This window comes from Bactrocera oleae, chromosome 4 (assembly GCF_042242935.1).
Source record: "Bactrocera oleae isolate idBacOlea1 chromosome 4, idBacOlea1, whole genome shotgun sequence".
In the NCBI taxonomy this organism is placed as follows: Eukaryota; Metazoa; Arthropoda; class Insecta; order Diptera; family Tephritidae; genus Bactrocera; species Bactrocera oleae.
In genome coordinates, this window is record NC_091538.1 from 17,292,489 (window position 1) to 17,316,722 (window position 24,234).

General features: G+C 36.3%; 1 protein-coding gene across 1 annotated transcript in view; it reads right to left on the reverse strand.

Moving 5' to 3' along the window:
• Positions 1-982: 982 nt before the first annotated feature.
• GlyT (Glycine transporter) overlaps positions 983-24,234 on the reverse strand; it is a 105,574-nt gene continuing 82,322 nt past the window's right edge. Inside the window, 8 exon segments of the mRNA XM_036375752.2 lie at positions 983-5,450; positions 5,531-6,076; positions 6,196-6,405; positions 6,465-6,593; positions 6,700-6,937; positions 7,008-7,111; positions 7,206-7,473; positions 7,549-7,702. Of these exon segments, the coding sequence (XP_036231645.2) occupies positions 3,510-5,450; positions 5,531-6,076; positions 6,196-6,405; positions 6,465-6,593; positions 6,700-6,937; positions 7,008-7,111; positions 7,206-7,473; positions 7,549-7,702 (3,590 nt within the window). The 3' untranslated portion in view covers positions 983-3,509.

Sequence of the window (24,234 nt, forward strand, 5' to 3'; positions counted from 1 at the left end):
CAAGGGAATCATTCAACAGTGCAAGTCAAAATTCTAATTACCGGATCTTTACAATACACATCTAAACAACAATAACAATGACACATTTGAATGACTTTACTTTAAGACCTAACTGATATTTTCTTCTTATGCCTATTACCGATACATGGTTTAATTCTGCCATACCGAACTGCCGTTATACGTTATACCGACATATATATGTTTAAAATAAAATATTCTCTTTCTCTCCAACTAATAGCACCGTTTTTTTTAGTTTTCCTACACATCTACACAAACATTACTTAATTTACATACATACAAGTACATATTTGACATCCATTAACACCATATACAAAGTCTTACTTACTTACACATACAACAATTTTTTAAAATACCATATTTCCTTAGCACTACGTGTACTCGCAACAATGAACTATCGTTAACTTTGAGCATAAATAAGTAAGTTTCGTGTGATACCAACGATATGTACGTTCATATTTCTTAAACAGTTATGTAATATAAAAACATTTAAAAATTTTTTATTTAAAATCAAATTGGTAATAAACGATTTAATGGTTTCCGGAATTTCTCGCACTCGAAACACATTTCTTGTTAAACTAACCAACAAGTGACGTAGACCGAAATTTGTCTCTAGTATTGGACTTAGTTTGATAATTCTAGTTTTAGATTTTTAAAACCTGTACCTATTAACTGCTAGAGAATCTGTTAAAGTCGAAATCTGAAAGCCGACGTATTTTACCCAGCGATATTATTGGAAAGAATGACTTGTCATAATTACTGGGCTTAACTTTACGAAAAGATCTATAGCCGATGACAGAGTAAATAAATATTTTGTTGCCTCTTGAACAAATTGGCTTTGTCGAATAAACGTTTATAAGCATCCCTGATTTATCTCATCAATTGTCTACCAATTATATGTATGCCTATTGGGTTTAAGTCTCCATTACTCTCCCTTATTCCATACGTCAATTAACCGCAAACATTTAAATATTGGATATTCTCAATCATGGAATTAGTTTCCTCAATGCCTAATTTATATAGAATACTTGGCGATTTACAAATATCAATGGTAAACTCCAGATAAACGTCTTAAATTAGGCCAATATTTAATTTACAGCGCTGGAATCTTGGAAAATGGTATGAGCTGAGAATTTTTACCTAAAAAGGCGGACATAGAAAAATTATTATATTTACTTTTATAGGAAACACTTATTTTACTGCTGTTAAACTTCTAAGAATAATTGTAACGAATCACCATGTTTTAAAGTGATTGTTGATGAACAGCAAAGCCGATGAGGTCGCGATTCCAACAAGCTTGGAACAAATCTGTATTCTCTTGTTTTCTGGTGTTCTGGCACTCTATCAATGGACCTCGTGCACATATATTACGTTGTGAAACCCTTCTGGCCTTCCTTCAGAGTGCAACGCAAGAGGTCCAATCAATTGCTCGTTCTTAGTAAGGTTCTATTCGCTACAATTGTGGGAGTTCTAACTGAAAACTGTCCTATTTATTTCAAGCGTTGAGGCTAAATATCATACTAAACGCCAACTGCCATAGTTTTATGGAAGCGGGTGAGGTGGAAAAAATATATAAACTTTTTTTTCCACTGTTAATCTTACCCTAGATTTAGGTTGAAATATCTCAGTAGGCATTGCTTGGGCGAACCAGGTGAATTGGCCGGAATTGTTACTAGCCACCTCCACAAACTTGTGACAGGCTCAAAGCGATTTGTCTTTTACTAGGCTTCTGTTGATACAAAATTATCAGTTGATGATAACACAAAAGTCTGGCATTCTCAATTGTTCAAGTGGGATCCTTCGTGACTCCTGTCACAAGGATTCGCTAGTTTACCTAACTAGTTAACCTAACAGGTTATATTCAAAAATATTGAAAGCATAAATTCATAGAGGGCTCTTGAAATTTCGCCACTCCAAAATTGTGATTAAAAATAAGTCACATTAATAAAGTTTAAGTACTTCGAGATTATTTTCATTTTGGTTGGTTGGTTGGTTGAAAAAAGAGGCGTATAAGCGTTAGACTGTGAGCGGCCGCACTTAGGCCATCATTAAGGTTATTGTGCTCCCGGTGGCAACCAAATTAAGCCTTATCCAGCAACTCAGTGGATTTGGTAAAAAACCTGATTTGTTTCCAACCCAGCTGTCCAATGTGTCTCTAGTTGGAGCATTGGTAGCCGTGGAATATATCCTATCTCAACCGGTTGAAGTCTGGGCTCTGCTCGGTATTTCGCCGAATCCCCTTTTACAATTTTCAGAAGGGGTCACCCCTTCTCTTGCCACCATAAACACTACACCAAAGTAACTTTGTGATATGCCTTGTGTTGCTATTGTTCCAAGACCTTAAGTGTTATTCTAGGGTTAAATTGTATGTTAGTCAAAAAGGAGAAGTGAATAATTTTGATTGAAACGAAGTAGGTAATCCATTTTGCTAGAAACAAAGTATAGAAAATCCTACATAATTACTTTTCGTATATGTATTGGAGAAGGAGAGGAACTTAATTGGAATTATTTTAAACAGTTAGGTACAAGTTGCCACAGGATTTCCATGTAATTGAAAATCTATCTATATCTTTCCTATATGCACACAAGGGATTCTTCTTTGTTTATAGTTTCAGCCCCCAAACATCTGATGGATTTCATGAGAAAATTTCCTAAAATATTTTGAATTCAAAGTTTTGATATGCTACATTTTTCATGCTGACTCGGTATTTAATATTGTGATAGAGTTTTAATTAATTAAGAATTATATAAACATAACCTATAATTTTCAATGCGTCGATTTCCTCAACTATTGCTGATTTTATGAAAGCATAAGTGAATAGAAGTAAAATACACACACCGGATTAAACTTTCATTTGGTTACACGTTTCTTCTGCATACTTTCGCATGCTTCTCTTTCGGTTTGGCAATGCTTTACCTTTTTCTTATGGCAACTGAAATTGTTTTGTTTTCTAAGTTTCACTTAAAAGTACGTATATTTATGTAAATAGTAATTCCGGTACCTGAACTTAAATCTAGTGTGGGGTTTAGCTTACTACTTTTGTTGTTTTCTAAATATGTTTGGTATATACTTTCCTCTAATAGTTAGGTTAGGTTGAACTTCGCGTTTTGAATGTCTTAATTTGTTTCTTAGAAATATTCTTTTGTTACTAAATATCTGTATATATGTATGTTAGTATGTAATATAATTTTTTTGTGGTTTTGATTACTTTTGACTGCTGAGAAACAGTTTTCGGTAAGCGTACATACAAATGTAATATACGCCACTTTGCATATTTATTTCATTAGAGCTAAAGACGTTCTGGAGAATACTTGCATCCATTTAGTATCGATTAGTTGTTAGTTTAATTATATAGTTTGCGCTTATGTATTGTACTTACTTCGTAAATCCAGTGTGTTATGTATGTATGTTTGTGTTTCTACTCTTATAATTACTCCTGTGGGTTGAGCGGGTGTTATGACTAAAGTAATTGTTTTTGTTTTGCTTACAATTATTTTTGGCTGACATTACTTGTGGTGGTGGTGGTAGCTTTTGTTGTTGCTGTAGTGGTGGTGCTGCCAACCGTTGAAGCAATTGCTGCTTTGGCTGTAGTTGTTGTTGCTATTGCTGTGACTTTTGGAACCGTAGCTACAGCAGTTGTTATTGTTGGTTTACTTACAGACTGTGTTGTTGTTGCGGTGTTGGCGCCCACACTTCTTGTTGGTGCTGCTGTTGATGACATTGGTGTTGTTGTTTTGCTTATTGCCGCCGGCGTTTTAGTTATAGACGCTTTTGTACCGCTAGCTAATGTTGTTGTTGTTGTGGTGGTGGTGGCAACTGCCGTCATTGCTGGCAACTTGGCATCTGCTGTTAGCGTTGTTGACAACACCGTAGGCTTTTGTATAGATGCGGTGATCGGACTTGTTGTTGCATTGATCACTTTTGTGTTAGCAATTTTTGTTGGCTGTGCAGCAGGCATCGGTGCAATAATGACATCCGTATTCGCCGACGGCTGGCTAACAACATTCGACTTCGTAGTTGTTGCCTTAGTTGTTGTTGTTGTGGACGCTGCAGTCGATTGTTTGGGCATAACATTTGCTGTTGTTGTAACTAAATTTGTGCTGTTAATTATTGTTGTCGTGTTTGGGGCGACAGCGATGGCTGACACTGTGGCAGTTGAAGTTGTTGTTGTGATTGGTGGTTTATTCGTTTGCGTTATAACAGCAGCAGAAGTTGCTAATGGTTTTGTTGTTGTTGTAGCTGCAACTATTGTTGGCGGTTTAGCGGCAGCGGTAGTTGTCGTAGCTGTAGGCTTACTGTCTGTGAGCGCTTTAGCGCCTATGCTTATGCTTGTTGTTGTTGAGGTTTTTGGAACCGTTGCTGTTGCTGACACGACACCGCCGCTCTTAACTGCAGGCATTTGTGCTGTTTCCGTAGTAATTGCTTTTGTAGTTGTAATTGTAGGTGTTGTTTTTGTTGTTGTTATTGTTTTTTGTGCCGTAGTGGCGGTAGGTTTAACAACAGTTGTCGTTGCAGTGACTACTGTAGTCGCTTTTCCAGCCATTTCTGCTGTTGTTGTAGTTGTTGCTGCAACAATCGGTGTCGTAACGGATACCGCAACAGTTGTGGCTGCTGACGTTTGTGTAGCAGTCAATTTGGGCTTAGCAATTGTTGCTGTTGCCGCTGTGCTGGTGGTGGTTGTTGTCGACTTGCCAGCTAACGTCGATTTGGCTGTTGTTGTTGTTGCAATTGTCGCAGGTTTTGTAATCATCGTCGTATGCTTTAATTCTAATGCTGCTGGCTTTGTTGCTACAATGCTTGCGGGCTTCTCATTTTTTGCCAATGTAGTTGTTGTTGTCAACTGTGACAGACTAGTAACAGTGTCCGGCTTAATGCTGCCAGTTAGCGGTTTTGAACCCAGGCCTGCCGCAACGGTTGTTTTTACAGCGCCAAATGTTGTTGTTGTAGTTGTCGTTATTGCTGCGCTTACCGTTTCAGCCCCCGGCACAACACCACGCTCCCCGAACGTGGTGAGCATACGTTCACGACCGCTGCTCATTGTTCCAGCGACAAGCACTTTTGTTGTTGCTGTGCTTGTGGCGGCAGTGACAGCGGTTGTTGTTATTGCCGGCTTCGTGGGCAATATAATGCTGGCAGTTACTTTCGTAATTTTATCACCTACCTCAGCGGGATAACCGTTAGCTTGAGTTTTTCGCTGCCCCAATGCAGATGCTTCATTCAGGAACGAGCCGACGCTGTCGTTGGCATGCAACTCGGCCTCTATAAGCGGTTGACGGCTAGGGCTCGCCTCGGGCAGAGATTGCCCTTTGTTGCGACCATTGCTGGCCACTTGGTTACTCTTTGAACCTTTCAATATACTCGGGCCGGGTAGTTTGGTGGTCACCGCTGAGCTGGAAGTTTTGATAGCTACAGCCGCACCATACTCGGGATGCTAGAAGTAGTATAATGCATATACAAGCACACGATTATTTCAGTGTATTTATAACTTGAAAACAAATAACGTTAACTTACACTGCCATTCCTAATTGCCACATTAGTGCCGCCACCTCCTCCACTAGCACCATTGCCGGCGCCATTACCTCCCATTCGCAGACCAATACCTTCATCGACGTGATCACTCATGCGCACAACAGCAGTGGATGTTTTTGTCGGCACCGCTGCCGACGATGCGCTCACTCGCTCTCAGAGTTGCATCGCCTCATCACGATAACCATTGCTGTTGTCCTCATAGGGTGACACATCGGTTGGCATGCCATTTATTAGGACTTGTGTATTGGCCACGACATCGTAATTTTGACTATCGTAGCGTTCGGCGTGTAAATTGACACATGGCCTTCCGGCTGGTCCCCATTCGGCGGTGGGACGTAGTAGAAGTTTTAGCCGCTCTTTGAATGTCAGTTGCTTTGGTGCTTTACATATTTGTTGGAAGGCGATTAGGAATATAAATAGTACCGGCAACAGCCCGATAAACCAACCGACTGCATCAGCCCACAGTGGATAGACATAGTGACCATAGGAGGCCGGTTTGTATTCGACCCAGTTGAAGAATAGAATAAACTGAAAGATGAAATAATTATGGACCAGAAACAGGTGGCTTACTCTCTTCAAGGTTCGGTTCAAAAGTTTTACTCTAAAATACTTGTAAGCTAAATCTTACCCACGCTTTCATTACTTACCAATAGTGTTGCTGGCGTTATGTAACGCCACATTGCCGACCAAAATGAATTCCAGAATTTCGATCTTTTACCAATCATACCCTGTATGTCGTTCAAGAAACGTTGTGAACCATAAATCCAAGCGATTAAAACACACTCGGAAATAGCGATAAGCAACACCGACCAATTCGCAGCATACTTATCCATTAGTTGCAACCAATACATCCCGCTCTGCAAAGAAAAACTGACTAGTTCTAAAGTAAACTTATACTGGGTTGCATTTTACATACATTCGTAGTAAAACCTAGACCACCAAGATAACCAAAAACACCAACAAAGAGCACAACCCATGTTTTGTATTGTCGTAAATTGGGAAATTTATCCAATATGGCAGTTGTAACGGTCTCCATGAGCGCGAACTGAATACAGGATGTAATGCATGTAATATGAGAGAGAGAGAGAGAGAGAGAAAGAAAAACTCAAACAGTAAAGCCTGTTTTTTTCTTATTAATGCCAAAATCTCACCTGTGAGTCCAGTCCTAGTGTAAGTAACATAACAAAAAATAGAACCGACCAAACGGGCGAGACTGGTAGGCGTGTCACTACTTCTGGATAAACGATGAATGCCAGACCAGCGCCCTGATCGACTACCTTTTTTACTTCCACCTCTAGCTCATGTGCTAGAAAACCGATGATCGAGAAGATGACCAAGCCGGCAAAAAACGAGGTCGCTATATTGCAAATGGCGACGATTAAAGAGTCTCTACACGTTGTGGATGGAAATGAAAGCATTAATAAATAGATCAGTTAATCCTAAAGTAACAAAACCTTACTTATAACAATTGTTTGAGAACTTGTTGTACGAAGACAGTGTTATCAGACCACCCCAAGCAGGACTGAGTGCAAAGAATATCTGTACCGCAGCATCGCCCCAGACCTAAGCAAAAGACATGTAAATATAACGATTAATATCAGTTTAAAATAATTCTATCTTATCAACTAGTTTGGAAACTCTGGAGCTTGTGACCTACCTGCGCATTGGCCAATTGCTTAAAATCAGGTGTTAAATAAAACAAAATGCCCGTCATGGCGCCCGGTAATGTCACACCTCTGAAGAATAGGATCACTAATACAACATAAGGGAAAAGCGCGGTAAAGTAGACTACTTTGCCGGAAGATTGGACCCCTTTGCAGAGGCACAGGAAAACAATAGCCCAAGCGACAAATAGACAGGCCGCCAGCTCGATTTTTATGCCGCCAGTTTCTTCAATGCCAGAAGATAAGCCCAACACGTAGTTACTGAAGAGAAAATGAACGGGGACGAACGCATTAATATTAGAACATATTTCAAGTAGTATGTGGTTCTACACTTACGTAAAGTACTCCTCAGCTGGTGGTCGCTTTAGCGCATGTAGCGCTAACTCGGTGATATTATGCTCCTCGGCATAACTAATATTATAGCATGTTCTCAAGTAAAATGTGCCATTAACGGCATCGCATTGATCGGCCATTTCGTAAGAGAAACAGTCTGAAGAGAGATAAAAAGAATTGCAAGTCATAAGTAGCATAAATATACATATATATAATTACTATCAAGAATTTGTACAGATATTCGAATTTAATTTCAATATGCTAAATTCTTGATCGGAAGTTGTGGTTCCCTAAAAGAATTTATCTCGGATAAAATTATTAAAATAATCTTCAACATTGGTTTGCGGTACATTGAAACAAATATAATGTTAAGATCACTTCAAAATTTGAAATGGAAAACTGATTCACTTTTCATATTGCCGATGGCCATTCTAAATTTACATATGCCACGAAGTTTGTAACACCCAGAAGGAAACGTCGGATATCCTATGTAAGTAGCTAGGTAGAGTGGATGTCTGTCGACACATCTTGGCGTGTAGGAAGTCCATTGTGAAACCACCGGGACGAAAATCCCCTCACTCTATTATGCCCTTTCTGAACCACCCTGTGCTCCTGATAAAGTTTATCACTACAAAAAGTTTTATCTGTGCAACCTCCAAGACATTGTCAAGCTACCCTCGACTAATAGTTGCTATTATTTTCCTAAACCAATTATAATCTATAGTTTCTTTTTCTTCTACCCCCTGACAGCTTCTAAAATAGTCAATGTATGGTGTTTCCAGTCTGCTGGCATGTATGCCAATTAGACAGTGACCTGTAAGCGCTCCTTTTGAATTTAAATAGTTGGCATGTGTGGCTCAGATTCCATTTGTGCCACATTTGCCTTCTTGTTGAGCAAGTTAGGGATTGACCCCACCAAGGCTCCGCTATATCTATAATATGTTTGTCGGTTTAATATCTACAAGTACCCAAAGGTATATAAATTAACTATTTTTCGAATTTTAGTTGTAGGGTGGTGCTTGCTTTGGATGGTTCATCTGTTTCACAGTTACCAGGGATATTATTATGTGCTGGAATCCATTGTAGGTTTATCCTGAAATAGGATGTTAGATCCACCAAGAAATCATGTAATTCTTTCACTATTTTTGATGAAACCCCAAGAGGCTTTAGGGATTTGAAAGCCGCTTGCCTATTTGTATATATGGATATATTTTTTGTTGTGGGCACACTTTTTGTCAAAACGAGATAGTTCTTCCTAATTGCTGTGATCACCGCTTGGAAAACACTGCAGTGGTCTGGTAGTTGGAAGGCGATTCTGGCATCAAATTTTGCTGAAAGGACACCACCTCCCGCTCGATTAAATAGTTTGGACACATCTGTAAAGACGCTTACCCCTGTGTCCCTGTCCACCTCCCCGCTTTCACACTCTTCGGATACCCTATAAAGTATATATTATATAAATGATCAGCGTAACGAGATGAGTCGATTTAGCCATGTCCATGTCATACAAACTGATTGATTAATCTCAAGTTCTTGTATGAAAATCTTTTTATTTGACAAATTATCTTCTCCTCATCTACAAGTATTTGTGATGGGTTATTGTTCTAGGCAAGTCTTCTAATATATATTGCTTAGCTGATGTTTAAACTAAACTATCAAAATCATGATAAAGACCTTTTTATACGCTTTTATGCTCTCAAAAATTCACCTGTAAAGTAGTATTATAGCTTCGGTGCAGCCGAAGTGAACGTTTTTTCTTGTTTGTTTGTAATATTCTACCCAACGGATATAAAATTTCAGTTTAAGCATTTATTACATTAAATTAATCGTTGATTTGTTTGCCTTTTTCTATGAAATTGTATGCTGCCACTTAACTTTATATTATTAAATTAAATAGGTCTCATTATATTTGTCATTTATATTTATTTCTCACCCACAAAAGCATTTATTTAAATCTTTTCAGGCATTCGACACCATTTCTCACGCCTCGGTACATAAAATTTGCAGCAGAAAAAAATAAAATAAAAAACAAGAAAAACCGAAGTTGCACGGAAGCTATAATACCCTTCACAAATACAAAGGTTCCTTACAATGACTTGATTACGATCAAATTGCATGAAGATACCTCGTCAAATAAAAAAGTTTCCCATACAAGCACTTGATTCCGATTGTTCAGTTTGTATGGCAGCTATATGCTATAGTGAGAAAATTTCTAAACTCAGCTCAACATGCTGATTATTTATGTATATATTCCCAATGTTACAAACTTCTTGGCAAACTTAATATACCCTCTTCAGGGTATAATTATATTTGTAGTTCTAATGATGTTTGGAATTGAAAGGAATACCGTTGAGTGTTTTATTGGTCCTGAGTGTATCATATCTAACGAATTGTGTATTTGGATGTAATAAAATATGTACAGTATACCCTGTATTTATACCATATACCTATATACTCGTACATAAGTTTGCAGGTATTGACACATGTATAATTTTTATTTAAAGCATACCTTTGTCAGGTTGTACCCAGTGAAAAAAATTGTGTGCTATAGATTAGGAGCATCTCCGTAAAAGTGTAAAGAAGGGACTAAATGTATGAACGTATAAAAAATACAAGGTTCTAACAATGTCATAATTATCTGATTTGGACAATGATCCTCAATTCACAACTACAATAAACTTTTTAAGGTCATAATAACTCTCGGGGGGTCACCATGGATCAAAAAGGGTAATATAAAAACTATTAGTCTTTGGAGTTTGTTTAAAACTTTTAGGCTCGTCCATGATAGTTTGATTTATATTGATTTTTCAATTGGTAGATCGATTACTAAGTTTGAAACTATTCTTCTTTCATTTTTTTTAAAACTTGCTTGATTACTGGGTCTCGAATAGTTCAGGTAGACAGACCAATAAACCAAAAGTGGAATCTTATAAGAAGCTAATACTGCGAGGACTTAATTCAGTCGAATTAAGTTGGCACTCTTCGGTATAAGTCCGATATAAAGCTTCTCGATAGATATCAGAATGGTCAAAAACTTGGGAATTATCTGTTCTTTTAAGAGCTATTGGGGATATGCTGATCAAAAATCTCCCACCATTTTGGCATGGCTTCCTGTCAAATGGATATATAAATGTTTAATACTGGGTTTGTGTGTGTCTACACATAAATATGTATATATGGGTATGCACGATAACTTAAATTACTCAATATGACCACTTAGTACTTTCAGATTTGCTTAACATTCAACCCTTATAATAATTTTCCACATCATCTGCTCACTTTCTAAAGCGGTCAATTATTTTCTTCAACCTTTTATTCATTAGCGAGAGGTCGAGTGGTGGTCTTGTTTTTATCCTTTTTTTGTTATTTCCCCCTACTGTTAACGCATAGCTAGTTTTCGAAGTTTGCACATTTACTTGTTGTTCGCATTGCCAATTAGCCTTTCCCTCACTCATTACTAGTAGGCAGTTTGTCTTTTATAAGCTTTAAGCATAATGGGTTCTTCTCATAACTTTGGTTGTTGGTCGGCTGACTTTGCCTTACCGCAGTTTCTTATTTTGTTTTGTTTATTTTTTTTTTTGTACTCAACATTGGTCATTTTTATTTTCTCCTGCTTTTAAATTTCGCCAAGATTTTGTAGGCCGGGGTGCATTTTTTACAATTTCTTTTGGGTTAATTTTTTTCCGAATAGAGAAAAATGTAAAAGAAGTGCTCATAGGAACTTGAAATTACTCATAAATTATTGTGTTAGTTGAATCGCAGGGCACTTGCTGGCAATTGTAATAGTATCAGGAGGTGTAGTGTCAATTGAGTGCTTTGAACTTCCCAAAGTTACTATTGAAGTTCGAATGGACTCTCATTAAATTATATAAGTGTTTGGGTGCTAGATCCCAATAATTGATTGCATATGAGAAACTGGAAGCATTACGCGATTGTTGCCAAATACAAGAAGAGCTCGCAGTATTTTTGGGACTTACTCAAGCAGCGATTTCAAAACGTCTAAAATCAATCGGATACATTCAAAAGCTACGAAATTGGGTGCCATATGAATTGAAGCCAAGAGCCGTTGAAAGACAATTTTGCGTTCCGAAATGTTGCTTGGACGTTACAAAAGAAGTCGTTTTTGCATCGGATTGTTACTGGTGATCAAAAATTACTTACGGTAATATAAAATGCAAAAAATCATATGTGAAACCGGGCCAATCCGCCAAATCAACGGCAAAGCCGAATATCCATGACGCTAAGGTAATTATCAGTATTTGGCCTTTTTAAGAGCTTTTAAAACCGAAAGACGTCCGGAATTTGCTCGGCCTAATGTTGAAAACAGCGGTTGGTTCTGCATCACCCGTCTTATAGCGTAGACTTTGTCCCCTCTGGCTACCATTTCTTTTAGTCGGTGTAGAACGACCTAACTGGAATACGGTGTACACGAGAATATTATTCTAGGGTATTAGAAAATTTTGTCTAAGGCAGATTCTTGTGGATCGATTCTCTCAAGGTTACATGTTAGGCTCCTTATTCAATTATCGCATTATAGTAAGCTTTAGCGCTTACTGAAAACAGTGAATTCAATCAAAGTTCTTTTTGGTGTGAGATATAGACAATAGTTTTCAAAACCAAAAATATACCCAACCCTACAAACATTTCACCAATACTCCTACTATTGTATTTACGAACCCCTTTAAGAGTGAATCGACGTGGCGTATGAGTAATATCTTGGTACACCAGCACCTATCACTATTGATTTACCAGTAAAGTGAAAAGGTGTGAAGAGAAGACTGTTATTCATTTAAATGAGCATGTGTGAAGCAAAAGTATGGTTTGGAGATCTCACCCGCGAGTCATGCATAACCCTTAAATTTATTTATTTATTCATACATTGTGCGCAGGTAAATTGCTGTGCACATTAGCAGACATTCCATATGCAACCATATACAGAATTTCATACCATAGCATAGCATCACACAAACACGTTAGAACATTTTAATATCCTGTTAACGTTTTCGCCATTTCAACGATTCGTATACCATATTCCGTTGTTTCGTTATTTTTTTGTTTGTGATTTCGAGGGCGAAGCATAAATGGCGCCACATCTGCGAATGTGGCATGCAAATGTGTTAATTTGTGCAAATGTACGAGCTTGGCCTGTGGTTTTGCTAGAGCAGTCGAAATTGTAATTTCCTTGTAAAACCACGAATCACGAAAAAACACTTTTGAATTGCGGAATACATTTAAAAATAACTCAATTTTATAGACAGATTTTGTGATTTGTGTTTTCTTTTATGACTGCATAAAATGATATAAAAAGAAGATAAACATTAACTTCGGTTGCACCGAACCTATAATACCCTGCACAAATACAAAATGTTCTGACAAGAACTTAATTCCGATCGTTCAGTTGGTATGGCAGCTATATGCTATAGTGATAGTTTTGGTCCGATTTGGACAATTTTTGGTCATAAGGTAGCACACCTGTAGGGCACTATTCGTGCAAAGTTTTGTCGGGATATATTAATTTTTTATGGTTGGAATACTGGAGAGTGACTTAAACAAATGGACTTTAAATTTCTGTTATATGGGAAGTAAGCGTGGTTTTTAATTTTCACACTGTGACATAGGAATCTCATTTGGTTGAAATTGGTCGAGCTGGTCCCGTGACATGCGTTTTCATCTAATTATGGGTGGTGCCAAGCCCATTGTCCAGTTTTGATATCGGCTCTCCTAAAACTTTTTTGAATCATCTCGGGTGCGAAATTTAGTGTTTGAATTCTCGCACTTTCATGGTAGTAGTTTTTAACAAAACCGTTTTTTGGAGGAGTGGGCGGGGTTTTAATCCGATTTCGTCCATTTTCATATAGTTGGTAAAAGTGCTTATTTGTCCTGTGCGAATTTGGTTGTTGTAGCTGTAGTTAGTGGTTTAGGAGATAGCAACCTGTAGCAACATGTTGCAAGAGTATAAAAATTGTGTGATTTGTTCTCCTTTTTTATGTTTTGAAATTTAAGTTTATGATTTCTGTAATTCTTTCCAGCAAATGCCAAATAATAACTAGTTTTTAACGACTTTTCTAGTGAAGAATGGATTGGAAGTGCATGAGGAAACTTTAAGTGTGTGCCGGAGCTCAATTTTTGTCCAGGCGGCTTGATGCGGGTTTTATTTCTTAAGGTCCGGTAAAGTAGTATTAATTATGTATAAATTTTGCTCGAAAGGGAAGTGGTTGAATAACCTTGCTAGACAGAGTCCGAATACAGTACCAAAGTACAGGCGCTTTGCAAGAAAGCTTTATCTTTATGGTATTCATCGTTCAAGTTTCTGAGGGTCTTGGTAGTTTATATTCAAATCCCTTTTATGTCTTATCGCTAGGGATGATAAGAAGTTAAAATTATTTGATATCCTAATACAGCTTTTGCATACCTTCGAAATATATAAATCTGAGGACAATGTAAGACCCAACAGGTGGCACAACTGTTTTTAGTTCGAGCTTGAGATGATAAAAAAAGAGTCTTATTTTAAAGCTATAAGTCTGCTGATTACAGATAACCACAATAGTGGGAGACTTTTTAGCTCAATAGCACGTAAAAGAAGCCTCTACTAGTTTTAAGTCGCTCCGAAACCTTGAAAGATTTTATCAGAAACAATATAGATACTAGGAGATTTAAATTATGCTATATTTCTTGCCTATTTAGTGCTTCAGTGTATTAAGAATATGGTCAAAAAATAAAAAATAAAAAAGGGAAGTAAGGATTCATTCCCTTCTACTGCTGACTATAATTCATTATTCGACTTTTTCCAAAAGCCTTGGCTTATCCGCTTTGAACTCAGGATAACCTAAGCAGACCCAAAAAATGGTATTAAGATGGAATAACTCGCGACCTTGCCGTGTGCCCTTCAAACTTGATGCACAACGTTGACGTATTTCTATTGAAAGCTTAAAGTAAGAACATACAGTTCGTACACCCTCCGATAGACGTATGCATGTAAGTGTGGTTTTTGTTTCCTATGTTGTTGTTATTGCGTTTTATCAATGTGACAGCATGACAAGTTGCCTGGATTGCAAAATCTGTGTGAGAAGATTTCGCCACACACATATGTATACTTGTACATGCACATTCGCACATATACACAAGTATTTAGGTAGACATATTGGTATATTGTTGTTATTCAATGGTGTGCTTGCTCGGGTTCTGGAACCTTTGTCATCGCCGCCATTCAACTCCAACGTTCCGCCACATCCATTCACGCAATCACTCATTCATTTCGAGTTCATTAATGCGAATGTAAGTTTGATTAACGTGCAAACGTGTGTAGCCAACCTTCCTGGTTAGTAAGGCGTACATACAATACATATGTATATATTTTGAAGCAGTGGCGTCAACATAAATCCTTTAGAGAGGGGACGAAATTATTACTTGCATGAAGACTGTAGGGGCTTTGTCCCCCTGCGGGTAGGGGTAAGAATTTGCCCGCGGCAAGGCATACATGTCGTAAGAGGCGACTAAAAGCCAAATGCACTATGACTGTTATTATAGCTTGCCTAGAAATATCAGCATAGTTATGTCAGAAATAGTGCTATGCTGCTTAGCTTGAACTGATATTATAGGCTTTAAATGAGATTCCAAATAAAAAGACATTTGAAGTTCAGGCGACAAATGTCACAAGTCATTGAGTAATGGGTAGCTCAACTAGCAGTAGCTTCGGCTACACAGTCTTACCGGAGACTCAACTCTGGTACCACGGGGAGCAGAATGCCCTTGGACTTCGGTGCAATCTGTAAATTGGGTTTGGCCAGGTACACAAGTAGCTGGGTTTCGTACCCGAAAACAGAAGAGGTTTTAGGTCGGCCTCGAATCCTACCAAGATGGTCAGTGTGCCCATACACACTGGCCACTGGTAACCAAATAAATATTTGCAAACACTTGTATTGTTTGGGGCGCTGGTCAAATCATTGTATTGATACGTTGTGCTTTTGAGCACCGTGAGGTAAGGCCGTCGACGGTAGGTAATCACGTAAAACACTGTGACTGGGAAATATTTAGCGTTCGAGATTTGAAACCCCATAAAATATTGCTTTAGTAGTGACATTCCTTGGTAGAAATTGCTTCAACTGCTTTCATTTTTCACGCATAAAAGAGTCGAGTAAAAGTTTCTTCAATAAAATGAGTACTAGCGCTTCCGTTTTAGAAAAAGCTAAAGAGTAGCCTCATTAAGTCTGTTTTGAAGGACTGGTGAGAACCACGAAATTGTGCTTGAAAATGTCATACCACCTTTTTAAAAATACAATACACATGTTTAAGATATTGATTGAGGAAACCAATATCTATACCCTGAACAGGGTATATAAAGTTTGCTACATGTCCGTCCGTCTGTCTGTATATATACTAGTCACTCAGTTTTTAAGCTATCAATCTAAAACTTTGTACCTATACTTTTTTCACTAAGAAACTGCTTATTTGTCGGAACGGCTGACATCGGACAACTATAGCATATAGTTTCCATACAAACTAAACGATCGGAATCAAGTCCTTGTATGGAAAATTTTTTCATTTGACAAGGTATCTTCACGAAATTCGGCATGGATTATTATTTAAGACCATTATGCAATCTCCGAAGAAATTATTTAGATTGGATCACTATAGGATATAGCTGCCATATAAAATGAACGATCGGAATCAAATGCTTGTATTGGAAACTTTTTTATTTGATGTGTTATCTTCACGAAATTTGGCGTGGGCTATTGTCTAAGGCAAAAATGTAAGATCCGAATAAATTGATCAGATCACTATAGGATATAGCTGCCTTAAAAACTTAAAGATAGGAATCAAGTTCTGTGAGGGGTATAACAGCTTCCGTGCAACCGAAGTTAACGAGTATTCTTGTTTGATAACAATATCGATTTTTTAAGCTACTCTGAAGTATTAATTTTTGATTATAAAACTGCTATGTCGTCAAAAAATATTGACTAGTTCTTTGATCATTACTTAGATTCATCTATGTTAATAATACTTTTTTTTAGTTTGTGAGTTTGAGATAATTTTAACCGGAAAAATGGTCTACGCCGTGAATCGGCTACGGCATTAATACAGTACTTTTCAAAATGGATCGCCGATTATTAAAGTACATTAAATTCTTTAAATGTACATCATTTATATTTATTTATTATATAAAATACCTCTACAAGAACAAAAATTAACAAAAAATCAGGTATTTCGGAATTGCCTGTGGATGTAGCCGCTTACTGTATAAATTTTGTAAGCTGCTACTCATACACTTGGAGATGTATTACATTACAACAGTCACATCCCATCAAGCTCAAAAGCCTTGTAACTAGTGGTATCAAAATGTTTTAGAATTGCCAACCGACATTTTAAAGTTCAATTTTATATTTGTGGTTAAATTCTTCTTCAGAAGCGAAACTTCTACTATCTGAGTCTCTAACTGATATAGAGCTTATATCTGCAAAGGGCTGAGGGTGTAAAAAGTATCATCTCTAGAATGGGAACTGTGAGTTCATCCATGTATACAGGTGTCTTTAGAAACGACGCTTGCAAAAGACTTACAAGGAGGCTCTGCTCAAAATAAACCAAATTCACACATAACAAGATAGCTTTTACCCCAAAAAGTCTAGAATCTAATTTATCGATGCCGACGTAGCTGCTATACCTTTAGAATAGACAATTATACCTTAGTCAATATGTAAGCGCAATTGTGTGTTAGCCACAATTGAAAAAGGATATTTCAAACCGCATTTTAATGGGAAAAAGTTGATGAATTGATAAAGGAGTGTCCCAAAGCGCAACCAAATACACAAATATACGAGACTTTGTCTATGAATATGTGTGTGTATATATGAATGTATGAAAATGTGTGTGTTTCTATGGAAAATAAGGTTATGATGGCATCGGCACTTCGTGGAAAAAGGTTGCAAAAAGTAGATGACTGCAGCTGACAGTCGTCGAAAGTGGATAAGTGAGGAGCGGGGGTACTACAATTTTATTCAAAGTCCTATACGCAAGCGAAATAGAAATTTAATATTCAGTTTAAGACTAAAAACATGTTGAATTTTTAGAAAACTATGGATGCAACAGCAATTTGGGCGGATTTCGAGGTCACAAAATTAACAGCTTAAATCGTGTTGGAATTTAAGTAAGGTGGTGGCAAAAACTTGCAGCAAAAAAATAATAAATTAAATTCTTTCGAGAGTCAATTACTATTATTTAATAATTAAGAATGCTTAGGTTAAATATTTAAAAATATGATGTATAGTTATAGGTTGCTGTAACAAAAGTCAAAGTGAATTCTTCAAAAATTTCACAAAATCGACATAACTTACTTAAGCACTATGTTAAGATATCTAAAACGAATATATTTCAATAATGATAAAGATTCTAGTCGTCTGTTCTATGGATAAGCTATTGTAAAAATTAATTTGCTGCAGCATTTTAGGCGCACAGCCATGCTAATGGCCCTTAGGAAGATGGGATGGGTGCTAACAGCTGACAGCTGCTGACTCGGCAGCATTTTGGTGTGCCGAAGTGATTTTCGTTGTTAGTTTCCACATTCCACTCGCATACACACACCCCCACGCCCACTTCATGGTGCTTATAATTACCGCTGAAATTGTCCTGCAACTACTGAACTTTCATAAACAATTGAGGCGAACGTGTTTCGGCAAACTAATACACATAAACATCCACATACATACAGATGGCAACCGCAAAAAGGCAAAACACAACTATGAATTGTTGCTTTTGTAGATATTGTTTGGCATTCTGCGGGATTATGTGCGCACAAACACACACACACACATAAATTATAAATATATATATATATATATATGTATATGTACATTGACTGAGACCTTTGTATTAGATTTCCGGTCAGAAATTAATACACAACTACAAATGAGCTGTGACAGGTCATTTGGGGCATGCAACATTGAGGCACACATAATTTAATATACATCAAATTTCGTGAGCTAACTAAGAGCTGACTTAATTTAATTGGTTTGATTTATGTTTTAAAGGCGATAGAGATGAAATATGAAAATTAACGAAATTATTTAAAACTTTAGCTCGTCTAGGTACGCGGAGTTTGAACTTCCTTCTTGCTTGCACACAATATTAATTCAATAAAAAATTTCTTCTGAATTGATGAACGCGAAAATTAATTAAATATTTTGCTTTAAAAGTGGCGTCTACAAATAAAGTTAAGCTAAATAAGAATTAAATAGACCTTTGATCTATTCTGCCCTCTAATCTAATAATAATTAAGGATTATAATTAAACTATTTGATTTGAAAGACGCATAGGACGCAATGAAGAAAAGTGTGGAAGTTATAAGCAACCGTCTTTATAAACTTCGAATAGTTGGTTCCAAAACGGTTATAGAACAAAAGCTGAAGTTTGGATCATTGTTTGAGTATATGCATATCTCTTTAGTCAACGTTTTCAGCTAAATATAGTTATGCAACAGTGAGAAAATGAAAGTGTAACGATAGTGAACTGCTTTTGCTCCCTCGTCAACATACATAGGTATAAATCAAGACCTCGCCAACTGTATCCGCCATTACATTGCCACGAAGTTTGTAACACCCAGTAGGAAACGTCGGAGGCCCTATAAAATATATACATAAATGATCAGCATGATAAGCTGAGTTGATTTAGAAATTTTGCACCTGTTCTTTTCTCACAATAGCATATAGCTGCCATACAAACTGAATAATCGGAATCAAGTTCTTGTAAAGAGCCTTTGTATTTGTGAATGGCATTATAGCTTCGGTGCAACCGAAGTTAACGTTTTTTTTGTTTAATGGCTTCGATTCTTGCTGTTGAAAGCGAAGCGCTGAGTTTTCTCCGTCAATGGTTACTGTATAAAACTTAATCGCTCGTCGGTTTTTGATGAGCCCTCTTACATGTCTCAAAGAGAGCTATTCAAACGCAATCCCAAATCAAACCATTAATTTTTAAACCCCAAAATTTTAAATATGTGGGCAACAGTGCTTATATCTGATTAACGATGTTTTTTCATAATTCGATAGTTGATAATACACAAATCAGCTCTCTCTATCTCTTATCTTTAAATAAAAGTGACAAACGATCCGACCACTTTCAATTTTTTCAGCATATTCTACATGTAACTAGCTTTTTGATCTGATCGAATTTCAGCAGGCTAAAAACGACCCAAAATTAGGGGCAAAATTAAACTTTTTTTAAAGCGGCGCTATTTGACATACGATGACATGTAGAATTTTGTTTTTTTGTTATCTTCCAACGGAGAAGGCTAGAATCATTCCAGCAGAGCCATCGGAGATCGCGTGTAACTGGAAAAATTAAAATTTTTTTCTTCACAACTTTTACAGTGTATTCTTAAAATATTTATAAGTATACTTTTAAAATTTTAAAACAATTGATACAGTATTTTTTTTAATTCCCAAAAATCGCCTTTTTGAAGCTATTCGTTTCCCTTGATTAACTCCCCTACCACGCATCTATATTTTTGGCCGAGTAGAGCTGCCATTCGGCAACAGAATAATAATTTACAAGTATATTAACTGGCAACTAAGTATTGTTTTTAGGTTTGCTGGCGTAGTCCATTTTGTTATTTGATAGTTGGCAATTCAGCTGTCAATCAGTGAGAGAGAGTTTTTTGATCGGTTGCGTAGTTTTCGTTTGGCGTTCGTTGAAAAATGGAAGATCAAAAGGAACATTTTCGTCATATTTTGCTTTTTTATTTTCGCAAAGGGAATAATGCATCGCAAGCTCACAAAAAGTTATGTGCTGTTTATGGCGACGAAGCCATAAAATAACGGTAATGTCAAAATTGGTTTGCCAAATTTCGTTCTGGTGATTTTTCACTCAAAGGTAAGAAGGGTTTGTTATCAGTTTGGTGGGAATATAAAGGAATTATCTACTTTGAACTCTTACCACCCAACTGAACGATCAATTCTGTTATCTACATTGAACAACTAACGAACTTAAACAATGCAGTTCAAGAAAAGCGGACCGAATTGATAAATCGAAAAGGTGTTGTATTCCATCATGACAATGGAAGGCCACACACATCTTTGGTCACTCGGCAAAAATTATTGGAGCTTGGTTGGGATGTTTTGCCACATCCACCATATAGTTCTGACCTTGCACCATCGGATTACTTTTTGTTTCGATCTTTACAAAACTCCTTGAATGGTAAAAATTTCAATAATGATGATAATGTCAAATCGTACCTAATTCAGTTTTTTGCTAATAAAAACCAGAAGTTTTATGAACGGGGGATTATGATGCTGCCTGAAAGATGGCAAAAGGTCATTGATTAAAATGGGCAATACACTTCAGAATAAAGTTATTTAGTTCCATGAAAAAATTGTCTTTGATTTAAAAAAAAAAATCCGCAATTAGTTAGTTACCCACCCAATGCTTTACGAGAGAGTATCGTCTACCTACCGCAGACAATTGTGTAATTATCATTCGGTAACAAAAATTATGGGTATTGGTATGTACCTTCCCCCAACAAAGAATATAATGTAACTAAGGTGAACCTTAACATGGCTCTACCTTAATCGGTTTTATTTTTTTTGTTTTTAACCGATTCATTGGCTTCCCACTTTTTGCGCAAATATAATTGTAACATATTTATTTAGCCCGTTATATAACATATTTTTTATACTCTTACAACATAGTGTTACGGAGCATCAGGGTTACAAATAATGCATTAAAACATAATTGAATTAATATTTAAATTAAACCCAAAATACCACGTACCAAAAAAAATAAATAAATAAATTTTTAATCCCAAGTACTGAAATGAAAAATGAAAAATTTTAATCTCAAGCATATAAACAAGAATTAACAAGTAAGGAAGGGCTAAGTTCGGATGTAACCGAACATTTTATACTCTCGCAAAGTCAAATGGTATACTCGTTTGAGATTTCTTTGTGGATTGACTGATATTTTCGGTAGAAGGTCAACTATAGGCACTGGACAGACGGACGGACGGACAGACAGTCACCCGGATTTCAACTCGTCTCTTCATCCTGATCATTTATATATATATAACCCTATATCTAACTCGATTAGTTTTAGGTGATACAAACAACCGTTAGGTGAACAAAACTATTATACTCTGTAGCAACAGGTTGCGAGAGTATAAAAAAACTTTGTTTTAAAATTAACACTTTTTCGTGTTCATTCAAATCAAAAAATTATATTACTAATTTTTAATCACAAACATCATGATATCTCTAATATAATATTTTCAAAGTTCCGGTTGGCTTTATAGCATATATATTGGCCCATATGTATGGTAGGTATTTTAGAAAAATTAACTGAAAGTAAGATATTGGTATATATAGCATAAGTTTATTGCCGAAAATATGTGAAATTGGTCCACGAATTGCCCAAACTCCCATATACCACATATATTCCCCTATACTATGAATATGTCGGTCAGTGTATTAATTATTTATTTATAAAATTGGTTGAATATATATTCTCGATTATACCTGAGTAATGTCAAAAGTTTGTGCAATCCGCCGAACCTTTTCTATCCCCAATATACCCCATATAGGGATTTCCGACATCCCAGCTGCCTTTAAACCGTTTAAGTTGGTAAAAATGTGTGATATTTTAGTGAAATAAAGTGGACAAGATTTCTTAAAATTAATGTGGTTTAGCGCGGAATATGAATGGAATACTCTAGATCTGGGTCTAAACCTCATATATCTATTGTAATAAATTCCGGTTTTCTTGTTGACATTTTGTACATCAACTCAATATATTCAATTTAGCCTTTTCGATTGAGTGATATGTCAGATATGTCTTATTCGAGAACGATTTCAATGTCATTTTCGCTGACGGAAAGTAAAATATGGTTATAAAATTAATTTGGACTATGATCTATAATAAAAGTTAATATATATAGTTTTAAGCATGAAGGTATTTCTCTGCGTTTAGTCCTTGCAAGTTGCATGAGTATAAAATGTTCGGTTCCACCCGAACTTGGCTCTTCCTTACTTGTTGTTATTTTTGTTTTTGCTACACTTGTAACACATCAAAGTGTTCATTGAATCCGTAATTTACATGTGTCACATTGGTTAGGATTTGTTTTGATTTTATTTTTACGCTCGTGCAGCCATGTCAATTGACACAAGCCTTGAATTAAAATGCGTATAACGGTTTTATGATGTTGGTTTTATTATGTTGTTTTGTTAAATTTGTAGCTGAGGTAAAGAGAATTTTGCTTTTTCTTTTCCACCTTTTGTTGGAATACGTAAACAAATGTATGTAAATACACATGCAAATTAAGTAAATAAGGGCACTTTTCAAACGCTGAATTTAATTAAATCTGAACTTGAGTTTGTCAGTTATGCATAATTGTTTGAGCAAGTAAAAAATGTCAAACTTATGGTAAATACAAAATTGCGTTATAACAGCTACATCAATAATAAGCACGCGCGACCTTTAATCGGTTATACCTTGGACTTAGAAAGGTCGAAGAAGAGAGTTAAGTGATTTTTTCTCAGTTTACGAAGTTTGCCTGTGTGCAATTAAATTAGTCCAACAAACCTGAAATACTCTTATTGCACCTCTGGGAAATTCGGGGAATCGGCAAGTTCAACCCCCAAAGTACTTTCTTGTAAGATCCAGAACAATAAGCAAGTTATTGAGATAGTCGGAGACATTTTTGATATAATCACATCTATTCATGGAGCTCATATAAATCCCGGCTTTGTTAAAATTCTCTTTGAAAGCTCTTAAAAGAAATATATCTATTCGAACAGGTCAGTTTATCCAAGAAATCGTATGTAGATCAGTGATTGTTGCATACTATTTTAGAGAGAGCGAGAGGGAGAGCGAAAGAGGCAGACGGAGGGATAGAAAGCCGTGACAGCTAACAGCAAGTCTTGCTTTCTGTTATACAGAATATTTAAAATGATGCCTAAATTTAATACTTCAGAACACAACAAAATGAGTTCACAGCCAGAAAAAAGAACCGTCTTTATTAAACTATAAAAAATTGCCTGATCCTCTGGTCAACACAATACGTATATAATTATATTCATCTTAATAATTGTTTCGCCGTTTAAACTTATTTAACCTTGTTAATTTACCATTACCTCAGCTACTGGTTATGTGCAGTTATTTTGTTCGTCAATTAATTGGTTGAGCGCTAATTATCAAAGAATTAAATTTGATTAACCGAAAGTAACAGAATGAAAGTGAAGTACCAAACGAATATTCCAGTTTAGTCAATAGTAAACGTAAGTAATTACCGATTAAATTTCACGCTCATTATAATTAATGCGAAAAGCGACGTCGACCAATTGATTAGACTACTAAGATATTGGTTACATGGCAAATATAACAAAAAAAAAAAATCTAAGCCACAGTAACTGGTGAAACCACAACAGAAATACATACGTGCATATCATTATTTGTATTTACTTAATGAGTAATGTGTGGGGAGCAAAAAAGTTAAGACGAATATTGCTTACAATGCGACAACTATTGGCTCGTAAAATGCAACACGGTTCTTCTCAAATCCAACTGTTATTATTAGAAAGCTAGATCATTAAGTTTGTCTTGGATTGTCATGACTTGATATAATATTAAAGAAGAGTGATAGGGAGAAAGGAGAGACCACCATATACTTTTTTATTGCCAAACTAAAAAAAGATGGATGAAAGTTTTATATAG